Below are 17,533 nucleotides of genomic sequence, written 5' to 3'. Positions count from 1 at the left end.
TCTCCGAGAGGCCTATAAAGACACTCCCACCCCAGCAAAATAAAGAAAAGCTACTGGTAACTCAGGGTTCTTCAGTAATTATTACTACTCTAGGTATTATGGTAGCTCCTGCATGCCTCCACTGAGATCTGGGCCCCCTGTGCTGAGCATTGTACAGACCCTGCATCAAAAGCCTGACAACGCAAGCAGCCAAGACACAGGTTGGAAGAAAAGGCACATTGTTACCTGCACTTTACAGACAGGGAACTGAGGCAGAGAGAGATTAAGGGGCAGATTTTCTAAAGCCCCCGACTCTCCTGAAAAATCCAGCCCCAGGGTCATCCAAGAAGTCTGCGGCCGAGCCAGGATTGGAACACAGATCTCCTGAGTCCCCGTCCTGTGCCTTAGCCTTGAGACCATCCTTCTTCTCGTAAGCATGTTCCATCCCCTCGTGTGAGCCGTTCAGTGTGCACCCGTATCATCCCGGGCTACGACGGGGTGATATACAACCAAACCGGAAACCCCTCTCAACTGTGAATCTGTGCAAGTTGATCTGATCACATGAATGGAGAGGGGCAAAATACCAGTGAGATTTCCTGGGTTTCCACTTCAAAACAGGAGCCTCTTCAAGGGAAATGGGCCCAGTAAAAAACTGTCAGGATTTCAGTGAGATGAAGATCCATTTGCACCTTGAAACAGGCAGAAATTCTAACCTTGGTGCACTTTGGTGCAACACCAGCCACCTTGCCAAACCCCCCCAAAAAGCAACGTCCCTGGATCATAAAACGGCTATGGGCGAAACCATGAATTTTCCAAAATTTCTCTCACTCCCACATTTTCAGCATCACCCAGCACAGACTGGTAGAGACAGACCCGCGTCCCTGCCCTGCTGGGTTCCCATGCGGCATGGCACTCCAAGGGTTAAGATGGTTTCTCTTTGGGGCTTATAGGTGAGCTAGCATATGTCCTGAAATCTCTCCTTCTCTCAGTCTGAGAGCCCAGCTGTTATCTGTCTTCCCCCAGCACCAGGCAAGCAGTAAATCTCTTCAATCCTTCAGTAAACATGTCACCTCCTTGAGCCTCCAACCGTCACCTCAACGGCAGGGCTGTCACCAAGACAGATTCCCTATTTGCCTTGTTTACTGCTTTCATCCCTAGCTGGCCAAAATGCAGGTGGTCAGGTAAGAAGGGGAGGTCAGGGTGGTGGCTGAGTGCCAGGGTCCTTTGTGGTCAGGGACAGGTAGGGACCCAGGTTGGGACGCACGTCACTGGTTGGAACAGCCCAGCTCCAAAAGATGACGAGGCCCAATTCTCCCCTTGTGCCTGTGTCACTTTCACGCTGGAGTCACTCCTGCTTTACGCCAGCGCAAGGGAGAGGAGAAGCCATGCAAACGCACACCTTGCCTTCTAGAGTTGCAAGGAGCTCCCTTGGCTTCCATTCTGCTGGGGCTTCCTGGGCCCTTCGAGAGTCCCGTCCTCACAGCACAGAGGGGACAGCAGGCTCATACCGAACAAGCACCAGATGCATTTGGACTCCCCTGTAACGCCTATGGGCCTGCAGTCCATACCAGGGTAGCACACAATCAGATACCGATATCTAGACTAGGCTTCAGACTACCCATGGGCAGGGGCCATGTCTGCCTCTATTCTGTACTGCGCTGACACAGCCCTCCTGCCAGCCAGGGAAGACACGTTATCCTGACTCTGTCTGCAGCAGAGGAAACTGAAGCATGGAAAGTAACATTTTCTAAAGTGCCTAAGTGACTTAGGAACATCAATCTCATTGCATGCTGGGCTCCAAGCAATCAGGCGCTAGCCTGGTACTGAATGGTCCCAAGTTCAGCTCCCTTCTCTGCCACAGACTCCTTCCAAGCGTGACCTTGGGCCAATCACTTAGCCTCTCTGTGCCTCAGTTTCCCATCTGTGCCCTGGGGATAGCAGCCCTGCCCTGCCTCACAGGGGTGTCGGGAGGATAAACACATTAAAGACTGTGAAATGCTCAGATATGAAGATGACAGAGTCAGATAAGTATCTTAGAAATCTACCCCTCCTTTAACCCCCAACAGCCAAACATGATCAATTGGGCAGGGGGCACTTGAGTCCTCCTTCCCAAACCCATGGGCTGTAGGCTAGGGCCAGACTTCCAAGAGGGTGCGTTGCCTCTAGCCAGCAAGCAGGGGAAGTGGCGAAGCCCAGGCGGGGAAGACATTCCTCTCTCTGTGACTTTCCTGAGACATGCCCACGCACAAACATGGATGCAAAATGATGGATTCCCTGGTGCTCGCCACCTTTTGCCTCCAGCACCAATTAAAATATTTCACTCCATAAAACTACTTAGCCTCACAGGGAAATGCAGTGAAAAGTTGTTGTTAGAGGGGAAAAAAAGAAACCCCGGAGACACTGGCTGCCATGTAAATGATACCGAGTCCTGGAGCCAGAGGCACAGAAAGTGACTGGAGCCCTTTATCTCAAGGCTGTCACACCGGCTCATGTTCCTTGCCAGACACCCCATTGCAGCCGCGGTTCAGAGCGCTTGCCACAGGGCAGGGAGCTAGACTGGGTGTGCTACCCGAATGCCAGAATCCGCAGCAAGCAAAGCGGCCCCCGGCATGGGGCCAGATCCTCAGCGGGTGTGAATCAGTGCAGTTCCCTCACCATGGCCGGTTTACACCAGCCGTGGATCTGGCCCGAGAGGAAGCATTAATGAAAACCCACTGCAGGGCGATCTTAGGGCTCGAGAGCAAGGGCAGGCGTGTGGCTGGAAGCCAGTTTGGAGGTACATTGGAGAGAGGGCGAGATCATTGCTTGGGGCCACAGAGCGTAGGCGGACGAGGTGGCTGTGATTCTCAGGGGCCCCCAGGGCTCCTTCACACACCCGCTGGCAGCATGAAGGGCACTTGGGGGGAGCGTAAATGTAATTTACGCCAGATTTAAGGCCCCTTTGTGCTGCCGGAGTGGCATAAAGGGGCCTGGGCTGGGTGTAAATGGGAATCAGACCCATGCAGCACTGTGAGTGTGTGAGAGAGAGGGATGGGGAAAGGCAGGGCCAGCAGACGTACAGCGAGTGGGCTCATACTCGGCTGTTGTGAAGGGATGAACCCTGTGGTGCTGCACCGGTTGACACCAGCAGAGAAGGCGGCCAGCCAGCTCTCAGGAGAGGTGAGGGCTGATAAAGTGCCCTTACCCCAGCCCTACAGAGGACACTTGCTCACCTGCTGCAGCCATATGCCTCAGCCCAGACCCATCTCTAGGCAGAAGTACAGGCTCCGTGCTCCATTCAGCCCTTGTTCTCTCTACCGAGGCAGCTGTCGAGCTAGACAGACAGTGCCAGTTGCGAGGGCAACTTTTAGCTCTGGCCCTGCAGCGATGGGCACGTCATAAATGCATGTACTTAAATAAATCACGGTACTGCCCTTTGTCCAGCAGCGTCCGTGCGGAGAGCTCCCAGCTCGTTCCACCAAACAGCTCGAGGAAGCATCACTAAACCAAATTCCAGCGCGGGGGGTGAAATGTTCCCTGCCCCATCTCCAGTCCCCTTTGCAACGTGCTTACAGATTAACATGCTGCCAGACTGTGAATGGTCGACGCGGTGCTATCGCTCAAGGCACCACCGCATTGGGCGAGTCATACAGGAAATTAGCTGCTTACACCAAAGGACTTACAGGCAAGCACAGCCATTCACAGGCAGAAGCAGGGGTCACCCAGTCACCCATTGCAGCTTGGGCTCTCAAGCCTAGGGGCTTGGATGGGTTTCAGAGCCCGAGCGGCAACATCCATACCGCTAACGTTAGCACGCTAGCGCCAGCCCCACTGCCAAGACCTTGTCTACCTCGCTGTCAAGACACAGTGTAGACATCCCCTAGCTGAGTCTGGGGTTGAACTTGAGATGCTAACCCAAGTTAAATGCCGAGTTGCTGCGCCTTCCCTGCTGTTTTAACTGCAGTGTTGGTCAACGTGGGTTAAGAACGTGCCTTTTGTTTGCAGGGCGGACACACACTGAATCGTGGTGGGTTTGTGCTCTCAGAAAACAGCGCCAAGCACTTCATTGGCTCTAGGTGGAGGAGGCAGAGGGGACATGGGTGAAGAGAAAAACAGAGATGGAGTGAAAAAGGTGGCACGCACATTTCAGTGGGTGTGAGGATGTGTGCAAATGCAAACATCTGTTAAAGCATGGCTGGGTGTGCACTTGCATACATGCAGAGGAGTGTGATTTGTTCAGGGGTTACAGCAGATCTGTGTGTTGCACATGTATGTTACAGGATATCTGTGTGCATGGAGGAGTCCGTGAGTGCCATGTGTAGGTGCATATGAGCATGAGATTATGCTCACAGTCATGCCCAGTGCACTGACAAATTCATAGAATGTCAGGGTTGGAAGGGACCTCAAGAGATCATCTAGTCCGATCCCCTGCTCAAAGGGGGGGCCAATCCCCAGACAGATTTTTACCCCTGTTCCCTAAATGGCCCCCTCAAGGATTGAACTCACAACCCTGGGTTTAGCAGGCCAATGCTCAAACCACTGAGCTATCCCTCCCCCCCACATTGACAGTTTCTGAAAGAGCCCCAAGTCTGTCTGATCTGGGTGCTCGCCTGGGCAGTTTTCGATGCATGGCCTAGTTGAAAGACATGATGCAACTCACTCTGTGGCATTCCCAGCCGCGGGTAAAGCATTAAACACTGAACAGGAGCAGAGGGGGCTTAGAGAGATTCCTGGCTGTCAGCTCCCGTTTCAGAGGAGAATCAAAGGCAGCTCCAAACCAATGAGGAGCAGAACTGGGCAGATCTGAGAGGCTGGAAGAGGAAACCAAAAGGAAACATTTTTAAAGCCGCTCCAAGTAGTATGAATGTCTTGAATATTTTCTCTCATCATCTAGCGGGCTGGAGGGACATTTCCACGGCCCTGCCTCCCTACCCAGCGCAACTCTCTAACCTGTCTGAATGCATTTTTTAATAAACCATTTTCAGCGAGTTTTCTCAAGGGAATAAAAAAGAAGACGCTGACAACTCGGCGAGGAACCGTGCAGATGAATCTGGTGGTGTAACAGAAACTTACGAGCAGACGAGGAAGAATTATTGCAAAGGGAAATTAATGCCTATGGGAAGGGCTGTTTGGAGGGAAGGAGACCCTGAGGAGAGAGCAGAAAGGCCCCCCAGGGAGGAGAGGGGATCTGGAAAAGGAGCTCTAGGGAGGTGGTTAGGTAAGTGCAATCGATGCTATTTTACTGCTCATGGGAGATGAGGGATTGCACAGCTTCCCCACCCAGCAGACAACATGTCCCAGTCCTGCCCAGCCACAAGCCCTGCTACTTCTGTCCTGCCAACATACCTCAGTCCTGACCACCAGCCCTCCCTGCTATTCCAGCCTCACACCTTCCACCCTCCTCTGCCAATGCACATGGGTTACAACCCATATAATATATGCCTGCTTCTCCAGTCCTTAGCTCCCAGGCAGTCCTCCCCATGTACCCTAATCCTGACCGGCAGTACCCCCTCGCTAGTGACATCCTTGGTTCCTGCCCAGCTCTGCTAGTGCACCCTAATCTTGATCTACAACACCCCTGCTATTCCAGCCCTGGGCTCCCCACACAGCTCTGCCAATGCACCTCAGTCCCCACCTATAGCACCCCCGGATATTGCAACACTAACCCCACCACACACACACACACACACACACACCCCTCTGCCACATTACCTCTTTCCAGCCCTATCCTTCTGATCGTCTCTGTAGGGTAGAGATTGTGAGAGGCGGAGTCCAACAGCATTGGTAAGGGTGCAGTTCATGATATGCACAAATGCCCACAGAGCTGTATGAGTCATAGGATGGCAATCTAGGCCCTGTTGCATGAGCCCCATTTGACCCCAAAGCTGAGAGGTCTGTCCGTGTGTCATCTCCCCTTACCCAGCAGAGTGACCCATGAACACCAATGACAAACCCCACCGGGCTTCTTCCTGCTGCTACTGTTATCTTAGCAGGCTGCTCCCATCTATTTTCACAGGGAGTCCCTCACCTTCCCTCCCTCCTGGGACACCAGAGTTCCCCTTGTAACAGCGTCACAAAGGGCCCCTTCTCCCACTCCTTCCAGCGCTGGCCCAATGGGGCCCTGCTCCAAACCCCTCCCGGTCCCACCCCGCCTCTTACTCGTGCATTTCTTGATGTTGCTGCCCTTCTTCAGCGCGTGCCGACTCAGCTTGCAGTGGAAGTTGTCCTCCCAGAACTCAGCAAACCAGATGTTCCGCCGGTTATTGTCCAGCGTCCGGCTGGAGAAGTATCGGTCGAAACCTGCCAAGGAAACAGTAGAGGGAAGCGTGAAATCCCAGAGTCAGTTGGAACAGGCGCAGCTGGGTTTGAAACAAGCTGGAGAGGGAAGAGGCAAGTGGATGAAGGGACCATTCCAGGGAACCACAAAGATCCAGTGGGCAACTGTCCTGGGCAGAAAGTGACAGAGCAGCTAGGGAGAGGCGTCATCACGGACTGCAATGGGAGATGAAAGCCCTCAGCAGCACCTCCCATCTCTGCATTCTGCAAGCCTGGACCCAAGGGCTGCATGCACTGGGGTGATATTTAGGCCATTTGGTCAACTTGTAGCTTAGAATGAGGGAAGGGACCTGGGACCAGCTGAGACGGGCTCTGGGAGGGGAGGATTCTGGGCTAATTGATGTGAAATGGTGGCGCCACCATGTTTTCTACCAGCCAAGGATGTGTCCCTCTTGAGTATTATCACTGGGAGAAGACCTGAACTTGGATATTTCACAGAATCATAGAAATCTAGTCTGGAAGGGACCTCAGGAGGTCATCTAGCCCATCCTCCTGAGCTGAGGCTGGGCCAAGTAAACCTAAACCACCCCTGACAGGTGTTTGTCCAACCTGTTCTTAAAACCCCCCAATGACGGGGATTCCACAACCTCCCTAAGTCACCTGTTCCAGTGTTGAACTATCCTTAGACTTCAAAAGGTTTTCCCAATATCTACCCTAAATCTCCCTTGCTGCAAACTGAGCCCATTGCTTCTTCTCCATGTCCGCCCAGGATAGGACAACAGTTGCTCACCTTCCTCTTTACAACGACCTTTTACATAGATGACCTGTTATCAGGCCCCTCCTCATCTTTCTCTTCTCTAGACTAAACTTGCCCCCGTCTTTCCTCCTACGTCATGTTTTCTAAATCTCTTATTTTTGTTGCTCTCCTCTGGACTCTCTCCAATTTGACCACAGCTGCTTCAAGTGTGGTGCCCAAAACTGGACACTGTACTCTTGCTGAGACCTCACCAGTGCCAAGTAGAGCAAAATGATTCCCTCGCATGTCTTACCTGTGCCACTCTTGTTAACAGACCCAGAAGGACATTTGGTGCAGCATCACACGGCTGACTCAGTGATTTAGCTATTCACTACAGCCCACAGACGCTTTTCGGCAGTACTGCTGCCAAGCCATTGATTCCCCCTTTTGTATTTGGGGATTTGATTTTTTCCCCTTCTCAATTGTAGTACTTTGCACTTGTCTGTATTGAATTTCATCTCGTTGATTTCAGACCCATCCTCCAATTTACCAAGATCATTCTGAAGTCTAATCCCTGTCCTCTACAGTGCTTGCAACCCCTCCCAGTTTGTGTCATCCGCAAATTTAATAAGCGGACTCTCCATTCCATCATCCAAGTCGTTAAGGAAACTGAATAGTATTTGACCCAAGACAGACCCCTGTGGGACCCCACTAGATAGATCCTCCCAGTTTGACAGCGAACCATTGATAACTACTCTTTGAATATGGTCTTTCAACCAGTTGTGCACCCACCAGATGGTAATTTCGTCTAGATCATATTTCCCTCCTTTGCTTATAAATGCAACAACATAAATAACCCACAACACTTCATACATCCCCGTGGGCAAGATAAGGTATTGCAAGCAGCTTGACACGAAGCCTTCCAAAAAAACAAAAAAAAACCCAGGAGTGTACTGGCTCAGTGCATGCAATTGTATCTCCTTGAACAGCTGCAATAACTCTGCAGCTTATTCTCTCACAATTATGTTTTATTTCCCCCCACACTCCAACCCCAAACCTGGCCCCTTTATGCAACTGCAGCTCTTGGAATGGATTCTGGGTACAACCACCTGGGAGAAAAATCTGAACTAGACCCTCTGCCCTCTCCTGGAATGGGCTTTGAGAATAGCATCTACCAAGGCCCCATCTGCCAATGAGTGCCATTGGTCTTTATGCATAGGGTCAGATCCTGATGTCCCCTTATGCAGGCCCGGAGAGAAGTGTTGAGGTCCCACTGCTTATGGGGGCAGCATTCCAGAAGCCTGCAAAGGGAATGCAACCTCCTACCATGCCCCACAGAACCCATGGCGGGAGGGCTACCTCCGCTGCAGATCCCAAGGGGACGTGGGAGGCAGGAGAGAAGTAAGGGAGGACCTGGGGCAGAAGTCAACCCCTCCATGGAACAGCTAGAGGGCTGCTCTACTGTTTAGGAGGGAGGGTTTCTTCTCCCCTCCCTCCCAGCCCCATAACCTGGTGGCTTAGGCTGTGCATTGAGTAGACAGTTTCCCCCAATGCACGGGATGCAGGGGACAGAGTGTAGGTAGACTCTAAGTCGGCTTTTGTTACAGTCCCTTGCAAGAGGCAAGAGCCAAGATAAAGGAAGGTTGAGAGGAAGCCCGGAAGAGGCTGGGAACAGCGGGTAATGAGGCAAGGCTGTGGCAGAACAAAATTCAGTGCAACGAGGTACAAGGCACGGCATGCTGGAAGGAACAATGTGAACTGCCGCTACACAGTGATGGGGTCTGAATTACCTGTAACCTCTCAGAGAAAAAAATCCAGGTGCCATTGTGGACACCAGGCAGTGGAGGGGCCTGCTCTCTGCTTTGAAAAGCCAGCAAGAAGCATTCAAGGCACCGCGAACAACACGGGAAAGATGAGGGCATTATAGAAACTGACAGCACCATTCTCCCGCTAAATGCCATGGGGCAACTCCCCCCGTGGGTGCAAACTGGCACAGCTCTCGCCGTCAGCGGAGCCATGCCGATTTACACCGGCCGAGGATCCGTTTGGTCACGTATTTAGTTGTGCTGACTTTCTCTCAAAAGAGAGGGCAAGGATGATTAAAGGCATCCGAGTGGGAGAGCGCAAAGGGCAACTGAAGCAGAAAAGAGGGAAAATATGACAACAAGCACAATGGAGGGGCTGAAAATAACGCACAGAGAAGGCTAATCAGGCTGATTTTCCCAAGAGCCCCGTGACAGATGTTTCAAGTGCTGGGCATCGGCAGCAGGGGCAGATGTTGAACAGAGCTCAGCACACACTCTGCTCTTTGGAAAAGCTGGCCCGGATGGTGGGTTCTGCACATGTTGAAGTTTGCTGGCCCTGCTGTGCAGCGTTTTGCATGCCCAGATCTCACAAAGGCAGAGCAGTGTCAGTATTGTCATTTTACAGACGGGGTAAATGAGGCACCACAGCGAGTCGGCAGCAGCAATAGAACCCAGGTCTTCCAATTCCCGGCCCTCAACCTTAGCCACCACCCCGGCGGCCTCCCATTTGTCACAACGGAGAACGTCTCCGCAGCTGCTGGGAGGGCACTTCCCGGTGTAGACAGACACACACTAGCTCTGCTCGCGCCAGTGAGCTGCAAATAGCGATGTGGCCACGGCAGCACAGGCGGTGGCTCAAGCTATCCACCTGAGCACAAGCCCAGTGATACGAGACGGGTCCTGGCTCTCTGCCTCCCTTTTGTGTTTCACCTTCCTTTGAAACACCAGGTCTGGGGAAAGGCGCTGTCTTGTCACCACCGTGCCCATGTGACTCCCCCGATGTCAATGGGAGTCGTTTCATTCGTGCAGCGAGATAGGACCTGATCCTTGGACCACACGTCAAAATGCAGGTCCCTGGGGTAGCATCTGCCCCCATGTTCCGATTCAAAGATGCAACAAAGCGTACGCAGGTATGGACACTGAGGGGCCCCCACCTCCCGCAGCGCCCCTGGCCCTTTCACCCCATTGCTCTGCAGCTTCTGCCACAAAGGGCAGAGAGCATCAGTGTCCTGCCCCCAAGTCTCAGGGAGCAGCTGTCAGAAGCTTTCAGCAGATCAATGCGCTTGGCGGTTCGGTCTCTAGACGCGTTAGTGATTGACGGCAGGGAGCGTAATGTGCCCTGACAAGCTCTGCGTCTCGCAGTCATTGCGCTGAGCAGGGAACAAACAAGGGAAAGGAAATTGGGGTCTTCACTGTAATGGGGAGCCGCTGCCCATGGGAGAGGCAAAGCGGCCTTAGTGACCACATGGCTTCATGTAATATCGATCCCCTGGGTTAGGGGTACTCAACAGATCCCAAGCTCAGATCCAGACCCAGGGTTTCCCAAAGTTCAGGGGAGTGTTGGGAGCCAGGGCTTTGGTTCAGATCATTATAAAGGTGGAGCCAGCCACAAGGCACCCAGCCTGATCTGGCTGGGACTGGGAGCATCGGGATCTTTGATTCAAGAGCTGAAGAGCCACAGAATAATTATGCTTTAAAACAGTTACTCTGTGATGGCAGCAGGATACGCACTGGGCAAGTCAGGGGCTCTTCACACTCACACACACCCCGGCTGCTGCATCTTCCACCCCGCCCATCTCTGTCCCTCTTGTGGCTGCTCCGGGAAGGGGAAATTCCAGCCATTCCACCCTGACCCCACACAGCAGACGCAGGGAGTGTGGCTCCCAGCAATTCCCTCCCACAGTGCTAACAAGTTTGCACAACATCCTCTGCGCTCCCCAACAACCAGTGCTCTGCTCAAGTCTTGAGCATAACGAGCGGAGCATGGCTCAGCTCCCAGAGCCCTGAGCGTGGCACGGCAGGCTCCAGCCACGCGTGACTGACATCAAGTATCACTGATGGATCAGGTGAGTAGGATATCCCCCTTCACTTCATGCTCTAAGTTACTCGGTAATGTTGCAGAGTGCTGTTAAACAGCGGCCCCCTTCCACCGCAGAGGTGGCTGCATTTCAGTGGCGGGCGGTCACTCCGGTGAGATTATGTTGTCCTTCCACAGCTCCTTCTATCCACGTATCTCACAGCACTTTCCAAACATGCCTTAACCAGTCCTCCGACCCACCCAAAGAGGCAGGCATGAACATCTCTGTTTTACCAAGGGGCAAGGAACTGAAGGAAAGGGAAGTGAACTGATTTACCCAAGGTCATAGAGCCAGTCAGTGGGAGAGCCACGAATAGAACCCAGGAGGCCCTCCTGTGCTCTAACCACTGGACCATACTGCCATTCTAGAGGCCAGATCCACAGTGCTTCTGGCAATGGGACCATGCTGATCCACCCCAGCTGAGGATCTGGCCCACAATCTGCAAAGCTCATAGGGGCCTTTTGGCCACTGGGGTTCTTGTTGCTATCACAGTGCTGTGTGATGGTGCCCAGACTAACGCAGGAGCTTCTCATTGCCATTCTCCCCAGGTGGCCCTATCTATCCCCACGATGGCAGAGGATGTACAGACCCCGGGAAAGCTGCTGGCTTTGCAATCAGTGCCTTGGCAGGGTCCTGGTCTATGTTACCACCTCTGACAGCGGCTGAGTGAACACCTTGGCAAAGGAATTGGGACTGCACCAGGAAGGGGGGGAAAGGGCCTCAGCACGGAGCAGGGCAGAGCCAGAGTGGAGCCGTATCCCCCATCTCTAGGGAGCTAACAAGAGGGGGTGACCCCTTTAAGGCTGAGCTGGCTGGGCATGGAAGATGGGGGTGCTTCAAGCTTCCCAAGCGCGGATGCTTTCCTGGATGGGGAGCCTGGCGTTAGGGTAACGGACCTGCTAATTGTGCAGTTCTCACCCTGTGCGGAGATGCACTCAGCAAATGTTCAGCGGCCACCCACCCAGAGCAAAGGAATGATGATACTTTATTGAATAATTCACTGCAATAGCCCTGATAATGCCTTCATTTGCCAGCCTTTCATCCACTTCGCTTGGGATCCATCACTCACCGTAAAGCTTCAGAATAATTACTGGGCTCTTTGAGAGGAATTCTCTAAGCCGAGCACGTGAGAGAGGGAAGCGGGGACTCTCTGCATTCTGGAGACGCACAGAAATCCATTTCCAGGTCTTCCTCCTCCCCTAGGAACTATGCCTAGCACCCCTGCCAGCCGGGCACGGAAATCCAGTTCTGGGGTGCTTCCTCTCGCTGCCCAGGGCTACACCTAGATCTCTTTCCAAGTGGGCACTAGCCTTATTCTCCTCGCTATTCAAAGGTCATTGCATGATCAAGGGAGTCTTCTGTCTTTGGGCACTCCTGCAGATGCACCAAGGTTTGTGCGTCCATGTGGAATGGATTCTGGACTTGCCTCTGCTTGGTGCAATTGCAAAGGGGAAAGGAGAGATGCAATGGTATAACCAGGTGTGTCGCAAGGCAAAAGGCAGAGGGGACAGGCAGCTGGACGGAGGGAATGCGTTGGCACAGCACAGTAGAGTGGACAGGGAAGGTAGTGGATGACCCTATGTCAGAGAAGCAGTAGGGCTCAAAATGGAAAAAAAAAATAAGTGATGGTACTCATTCAAGTCCCGCCCACTCTCTTAGCTCCGCCCACACGCCTACCCCAGTTCCAGCCCCAGGGGAGCTGTAGACTCCGGCCCCACGTACCTTTGACAGACACACGCTTGGGCAGGATGGTGACAGATCCCTCGGCCACCTCCTCTAGGTGGAGCACAGGGGAGATTTTGGAGCCCCAGCTGTCTGAGCCCATCCAGATGAAGTGCCCGGTCTGGTTGGCCCTCTTTGCTGCCTCCAGCACCCTCCTGTGCAGAGAAAAGGTTGTGAGCTTGTAGTCTTTGCGCCCTGGTCAGTGTGGGAGAGAGAAAGCAGGGGCAGAATGGAGAGCCCAAATCACTCTAAGGAATGTTTTCTAAGCCTATAATCATTCTCGTGGCTCTTCTCTGAACTCTCTCCAATTTATCCACACCCTTCTTGAATTGTGGGCACCAGAACCGGTCATAGTGTTCTAGCAGCGGTCGCACCAAATATAGAAGTAAAATAACCTCTATTTCTATCTGAGATTCCCCTGTTTATGCATCCCGGGATCGCATTCGCTCTCTTGGCCACAGCGTCACACTGGGAGCTCATGTTCAGCTGCATATCCACCGCAACCCCCAAATCTTTGCAGCGTCACCGCGTCCCAGGATAGAGTTCCCCCCTCCTGTAAGTATGGTCGACATGCTTTGTTCCTAGATGGATACATTTATAGTTAGCTGTATTAAAACACACATTGTCTGCTTGCCCCAAGAGGCCCAGATCGCTCTGACTCAATGACCTGTCCTCTTTATGAGGAAGCAAAAAAGACCCTGTCAATACAGCTGTTGATTAAAAAGTGATTAAGGGAACACAGGTACTTGGCAAAATAAACATCCCTGTATAAATCAGCAGGTTGGGAAGATGTGCATCCCAGGGCCCTGAGGGCGTTACTTCTGGAAAGTCCCAGGAAATGCAGGAAGCAGCGGAGATGGGCGGTTGTATGTCAGGAATCAGGGCCTGCAGCAGAGATAGTCTCCAGACAGCCTCATTAATACAGCTGGCCTGCAGCAGGCTGCCTGACTAGCCAAAAACCTGACTGTCTGCAGAGGCCAGCAAGCTGGCTTATAAGCCAGCAGCAGCAGCAGCTTGCTGGCTTCTCAACACTCGTGCTGCTTACCACTGCGCCTGGTCCCATGTTACCTGGTTCCTGCTCCTCCAGCCTTGCCTCTGTCCTATCCCTGCCTTGAATCCCTCATTGCCTGCTACCCTGCTCGCTCCAGTTCCTGTCCTCCAGTCTGACCCTTGGCTCTGGCTCCTGACTACGGCCTCTGGCTCGACCCCCTGGCTCTGGTACCCAGTTTCTACCTCCAGGTTTTCCCAGTGGCTTTGGCTCCTGACAACTGACTACAGCTCTGACCTGGCCACGAGGCCGGCTGCCCACTCCAGCCACAAGGCTAGACCGCCCTCATCCTGGTCGGCTGACATTGCGGTACCAGTCTTTGAAGGGAAAAAACAGAAATCCTGGCAATTATTGTGGTGTGAGTCTAACTTCATCTCCTAGGAAAATGATGGGACAAATATTTATTTAAAAATGTAAGCAGGAAGAGGAGGTGAGAGCCGTGATCAATAGGTTAAGAAAATTCTGCTCTCACTCTGCACCCCCATCTAAGAGCAGAATTTGATGCTATGGGCCAGATCCTGAGCTGCTGTCAATCAGAGCAGTCCCATTGACATCACCGGAGCTGTGCCAAGGATTTGTCTAGGCACAAGCATGCACTGATTTGTTAAGCCGGTGCAGACCTCTGGGTGGACGGTCTAATTTTGTGTTAGGAGTGACTGATTTTAGTTTAGCTGAAACCTATTCCTAATCAGTTTAACATCACTCCTTCAGTGACACGGGCGAACTGTGCCTTATGCTACATCATAACAAACCTGTTTAAACCAAAATTAGAGCGTCCACACAGCCTTCGGCTCTGGTTTAACGAGACCAGTTCAAACCTCTAGTCAAACCAGCGCAGCGCTGCAGGAAGGCACACCCAGATTTACACCAACAGAGGGTCTGACTTTCTGCCTTTCATACCAGACAAGCTGGATGCACCTGTGTCAATGGCATAACAAGAAAAGTGAATAGAGGGCGTACAGCAGATGCGATGCAGCTGGGCTGGAGTAAAGTGTTTGATTCAGATGCGTCGCCTCGATTCTTTTAAATGGGCTCTGTTCTTCCACCCTCTTCCTTGCTGTCTCCATCCCCTCTCCTATCACACACACTGTCTACCCCCCTTCCTGCCATTTACCCCTCCCTGTCTCCAGCCCTTTCCTGCCTGCCATCGCAGCTGCTGGGCTTAAGTGCTGCCCAGGGAAAGAGAGGTGAAAACTCCACTCCCTCTTCTGACTAGACCCAGTCCTGCCCTGCCGCGTGTTGTCCCTTTGCACAGGCACAATGGGAGCAATGTCATGCTACCCAGTTAGAACGGTCCCCACCCTGCCCAGGATGGAAAGGACTGTGCCAGCAGCAGGCCAGGGGAGAATGACACCCCTGGTATTTACGCAGGGAAGCGCTGCAGGCAAGAGAATTATTAAATATTGCAGAGCGTTAGGCAATCAGTGGAAAATTCACTGAATAATTTACCCTGCCCTGTACTTCCATTGGTGTCTGCCCTGTGATTCTAACCCAGCCTGCAGCGCAGGCATGTTCATGGCCCGGTGGGCAGGAAGGCATGAGGGATGGGACGAGAGTGAAAGAAAGGAAGAGGGAGGGTGGATAGAGCAAGTGAGGGGCAAGAAAAGGGGAGAGCCAGGAGGAGGAGGAGGGAGAGGGAGAAAGGAGGAGAGACGATGCTGAGCGAGAAAGTGGGGAGGATGCCAGAGGGAGACGGCCCTGACCCACAGAGCATGGGGCTGAGGTTCATGCCCATCTCTAGTGAAGAGAGATGGCAGGAGGCCATAGCAATGGGTAAAGCGAACAGGTGAACTGGGACACTGAGGTGCATGTTGCAGCCAGCGTCTGTGCCTCTCCCCCCCCGCCCCCAGCTGGAGCAGTGGCGTGAAATGTACAAAGGCCCCAGCTGAGCAACAGAGCATGCAGCCAGCCAAGTCCCCGACTCCACCGCACGGCTGCAGCTTCCCGAGGGAGCTGCGCGGAGAGACTGGCTCTCCAGCCCCATTTGCATACTTGCTGACAGGTAATTGAATTCCCCCTTTAATTACTGAACATTAGGGAAAATCAGGTTACACAGCAGCAGGCTGGAAAGGCTCCAGCGCTGAGGAGGGGGTTTCATGCGTGCAGTGAGGCAACTCGGAGCAGCCTTGTGAGCCGCTGGAGTGAGACAAATGTTCCTACCGGTGCCAGCGCAACCACTGAACTGGGCACTGCTGGGTGATCGAGTGCCACTCAGACAGACAGCCACTGCCAAACTGCTGGCGATCCTTGCCACACCCAGCACCACCCCTCTCCCCAACCTCGATTCTCAACTAGTGCAAACTGGCATCTTTCCACTGAAATCAACGTACGCCAGCTAAGGATCTGATCTGCTGATCAACAGAGCTGTGCCGACTTACACCCGCTGGGGGTATTTCTTTGAAATGTTCTACACCATGATTTTTATTGCATGGCCCTCAGGTACATTGTAAGCTGTTTGGGGCAGGGCCTGCATTCCTCCGTGTGTTGGTACAGCCCCTGAATCTCTGGCCTGGTCTCACTGATTTCAGCCTCCCAGGCCCTGAAACGTGACCTCCTTATTCTCTCCAACTCCCGTCAGGGCATGATCCTGATAGGCGCTAAACACCTGCGATGTCAGGAGCACTCTGCACCGCTCAGCATCCAGCCGTCTGTCTATCTAAGCTCTCATACCAGGGCCCATCAACCTCAGCAGCACCTCTGTCCTTCTCCTATCCCCCTGACTTGTCTCATCGTCTGTCTCCTTCTCCATTTTCCCCCGCCACCCTTCCCCCATCAGCCTCTATTTGCAGCATTGCACAGGTAACTAGGGGGGGACCTAATCCAGAGCTCACTGAGGAGACTGACTTCACCGCCTTTTGGAGTGAGCCCTAGGTGCACAGTTGGGAAGAGAATTTACGCATCCCCCACCCCCAGTTGTTTCTCATTAAGCATAAAGGCAGATTTATGACTCACACATCCTATGTCAGGGATTTAATTACTTGCTACCCGAGTCCAGATGGCATTATTATGTTTTTTTTAAAAGCCACACTCCACCGAGCCGCAGGGATGCCGAACATCTGTGACATGGCACTGGCCAATCAACACTCCTGGCTGTGTTGCCACTTCCCTAGCTCCCAGAGCCAGCTCCCCCCGGCCCGGTGACAAGCACGAGGATCGCCCAAGCCAGATGGGAGGGTCAGCAAGCGGCACGATCCCAGCCCGACCACGGGACTCAGACCAAGTGGCTTTAGGAGGGATTTGGGAGCAGCTGACGCACACTGGTCTGGCTGTGGATTTACTTCTGTTGGTTCTTTCCAGTTGGGGTATAGGACCAGCTCCTAAGCGGGTGTAAATTGGTGTTGTTCTGTTGAAACCAATGAATGGAGCTATGCCAAATGACACCTGGCCCTTAAATAGTTTCCACCACGGTTTTTATTCCAGGTCACTAAATTAAACTTTAAGCTCTTCGGTGCAGGGACTGTATTTTCCTGTGTCTAGCACCTCCCACAACGGGGCTCCACTCCCGATTGAGGTCTTGGCAGGCGACCACAATCGTAATGAAAGATGATTCATTTAGTCTCTCTTTGAATTAGCCCAGTACCTATGAGCCCTAGTGAAGAACCAAGACTGCCTTGTGCTAGGCACTGCCCAGCTTTGTGACAGGCGCATTACAAAAGGGTTAAACACCCATGCCTGGGCCAATGCCTCAGCTGGTGTACGTGGGCGCAGCTCCATTAATGTCAATGGAGCTACGCTGATTTACATCAGCAGGGCAGGTGGCCCATAAAGAATAAGCGAGCTGGTGCTGCCTGCATCTCTACTGAACGGTAGGCAAGGGGCCAGTCCCCGATCCCATTTACACTGCTGTAAATCTGGAGCAATCCCATTGATGTCAGTATCAGAGGGGTAGCCATGTTAGTCTGGATCTGTA

The 17,533-nt window shown here is 52.9% G+C and overlaps 1 protein-coding gene across 1 annotated transcript in view; it reads right to left on the bottom strand.

Moving 5' to 3' along the window:
* Positions 1–17,533, bottom strand: part of GRM4 (glutamate metabotropic receptor 4) — a 183,302-nt gene that overhangs the window by 53,215 nt on the left and 112,554 nt on the right. The window contains exons 4-5 of the mRNA XM_065403414.1: positions 12,576–12,730; positions 6,118–6,258 (exon numbers count right to left, since the gene is read on the bottom strand). Coding sequence (XP_065259486.1) covers positions 6,118–6,258; positions 12,576–12,730 — 296 coding nt within the window. The remainder of the gene's footprint in view (positions 1–6,117; positions 6,259–12,575; positions 12,731–17,533) is intronic.

This window comes from Emys orbicularis, chromosome 4 (genome assembly GCF_028017835.1).
Source record: "Emys orbicularis isolate rEmyOrb1 chromosome 4, rEmyOrb1.hap1, whole genome shotgun sequence".
NCBI classification, from domain to species: domain Eukaryota; kingdom Metazoa; phylum Chordata; order Testudines; family Emydidae; genus Emys; species Emys orbicularis.
Note: the sequence above shows the minus strand (reverse complement) of the source record. Positions and strands in the feature narration are given on the sequence as shown.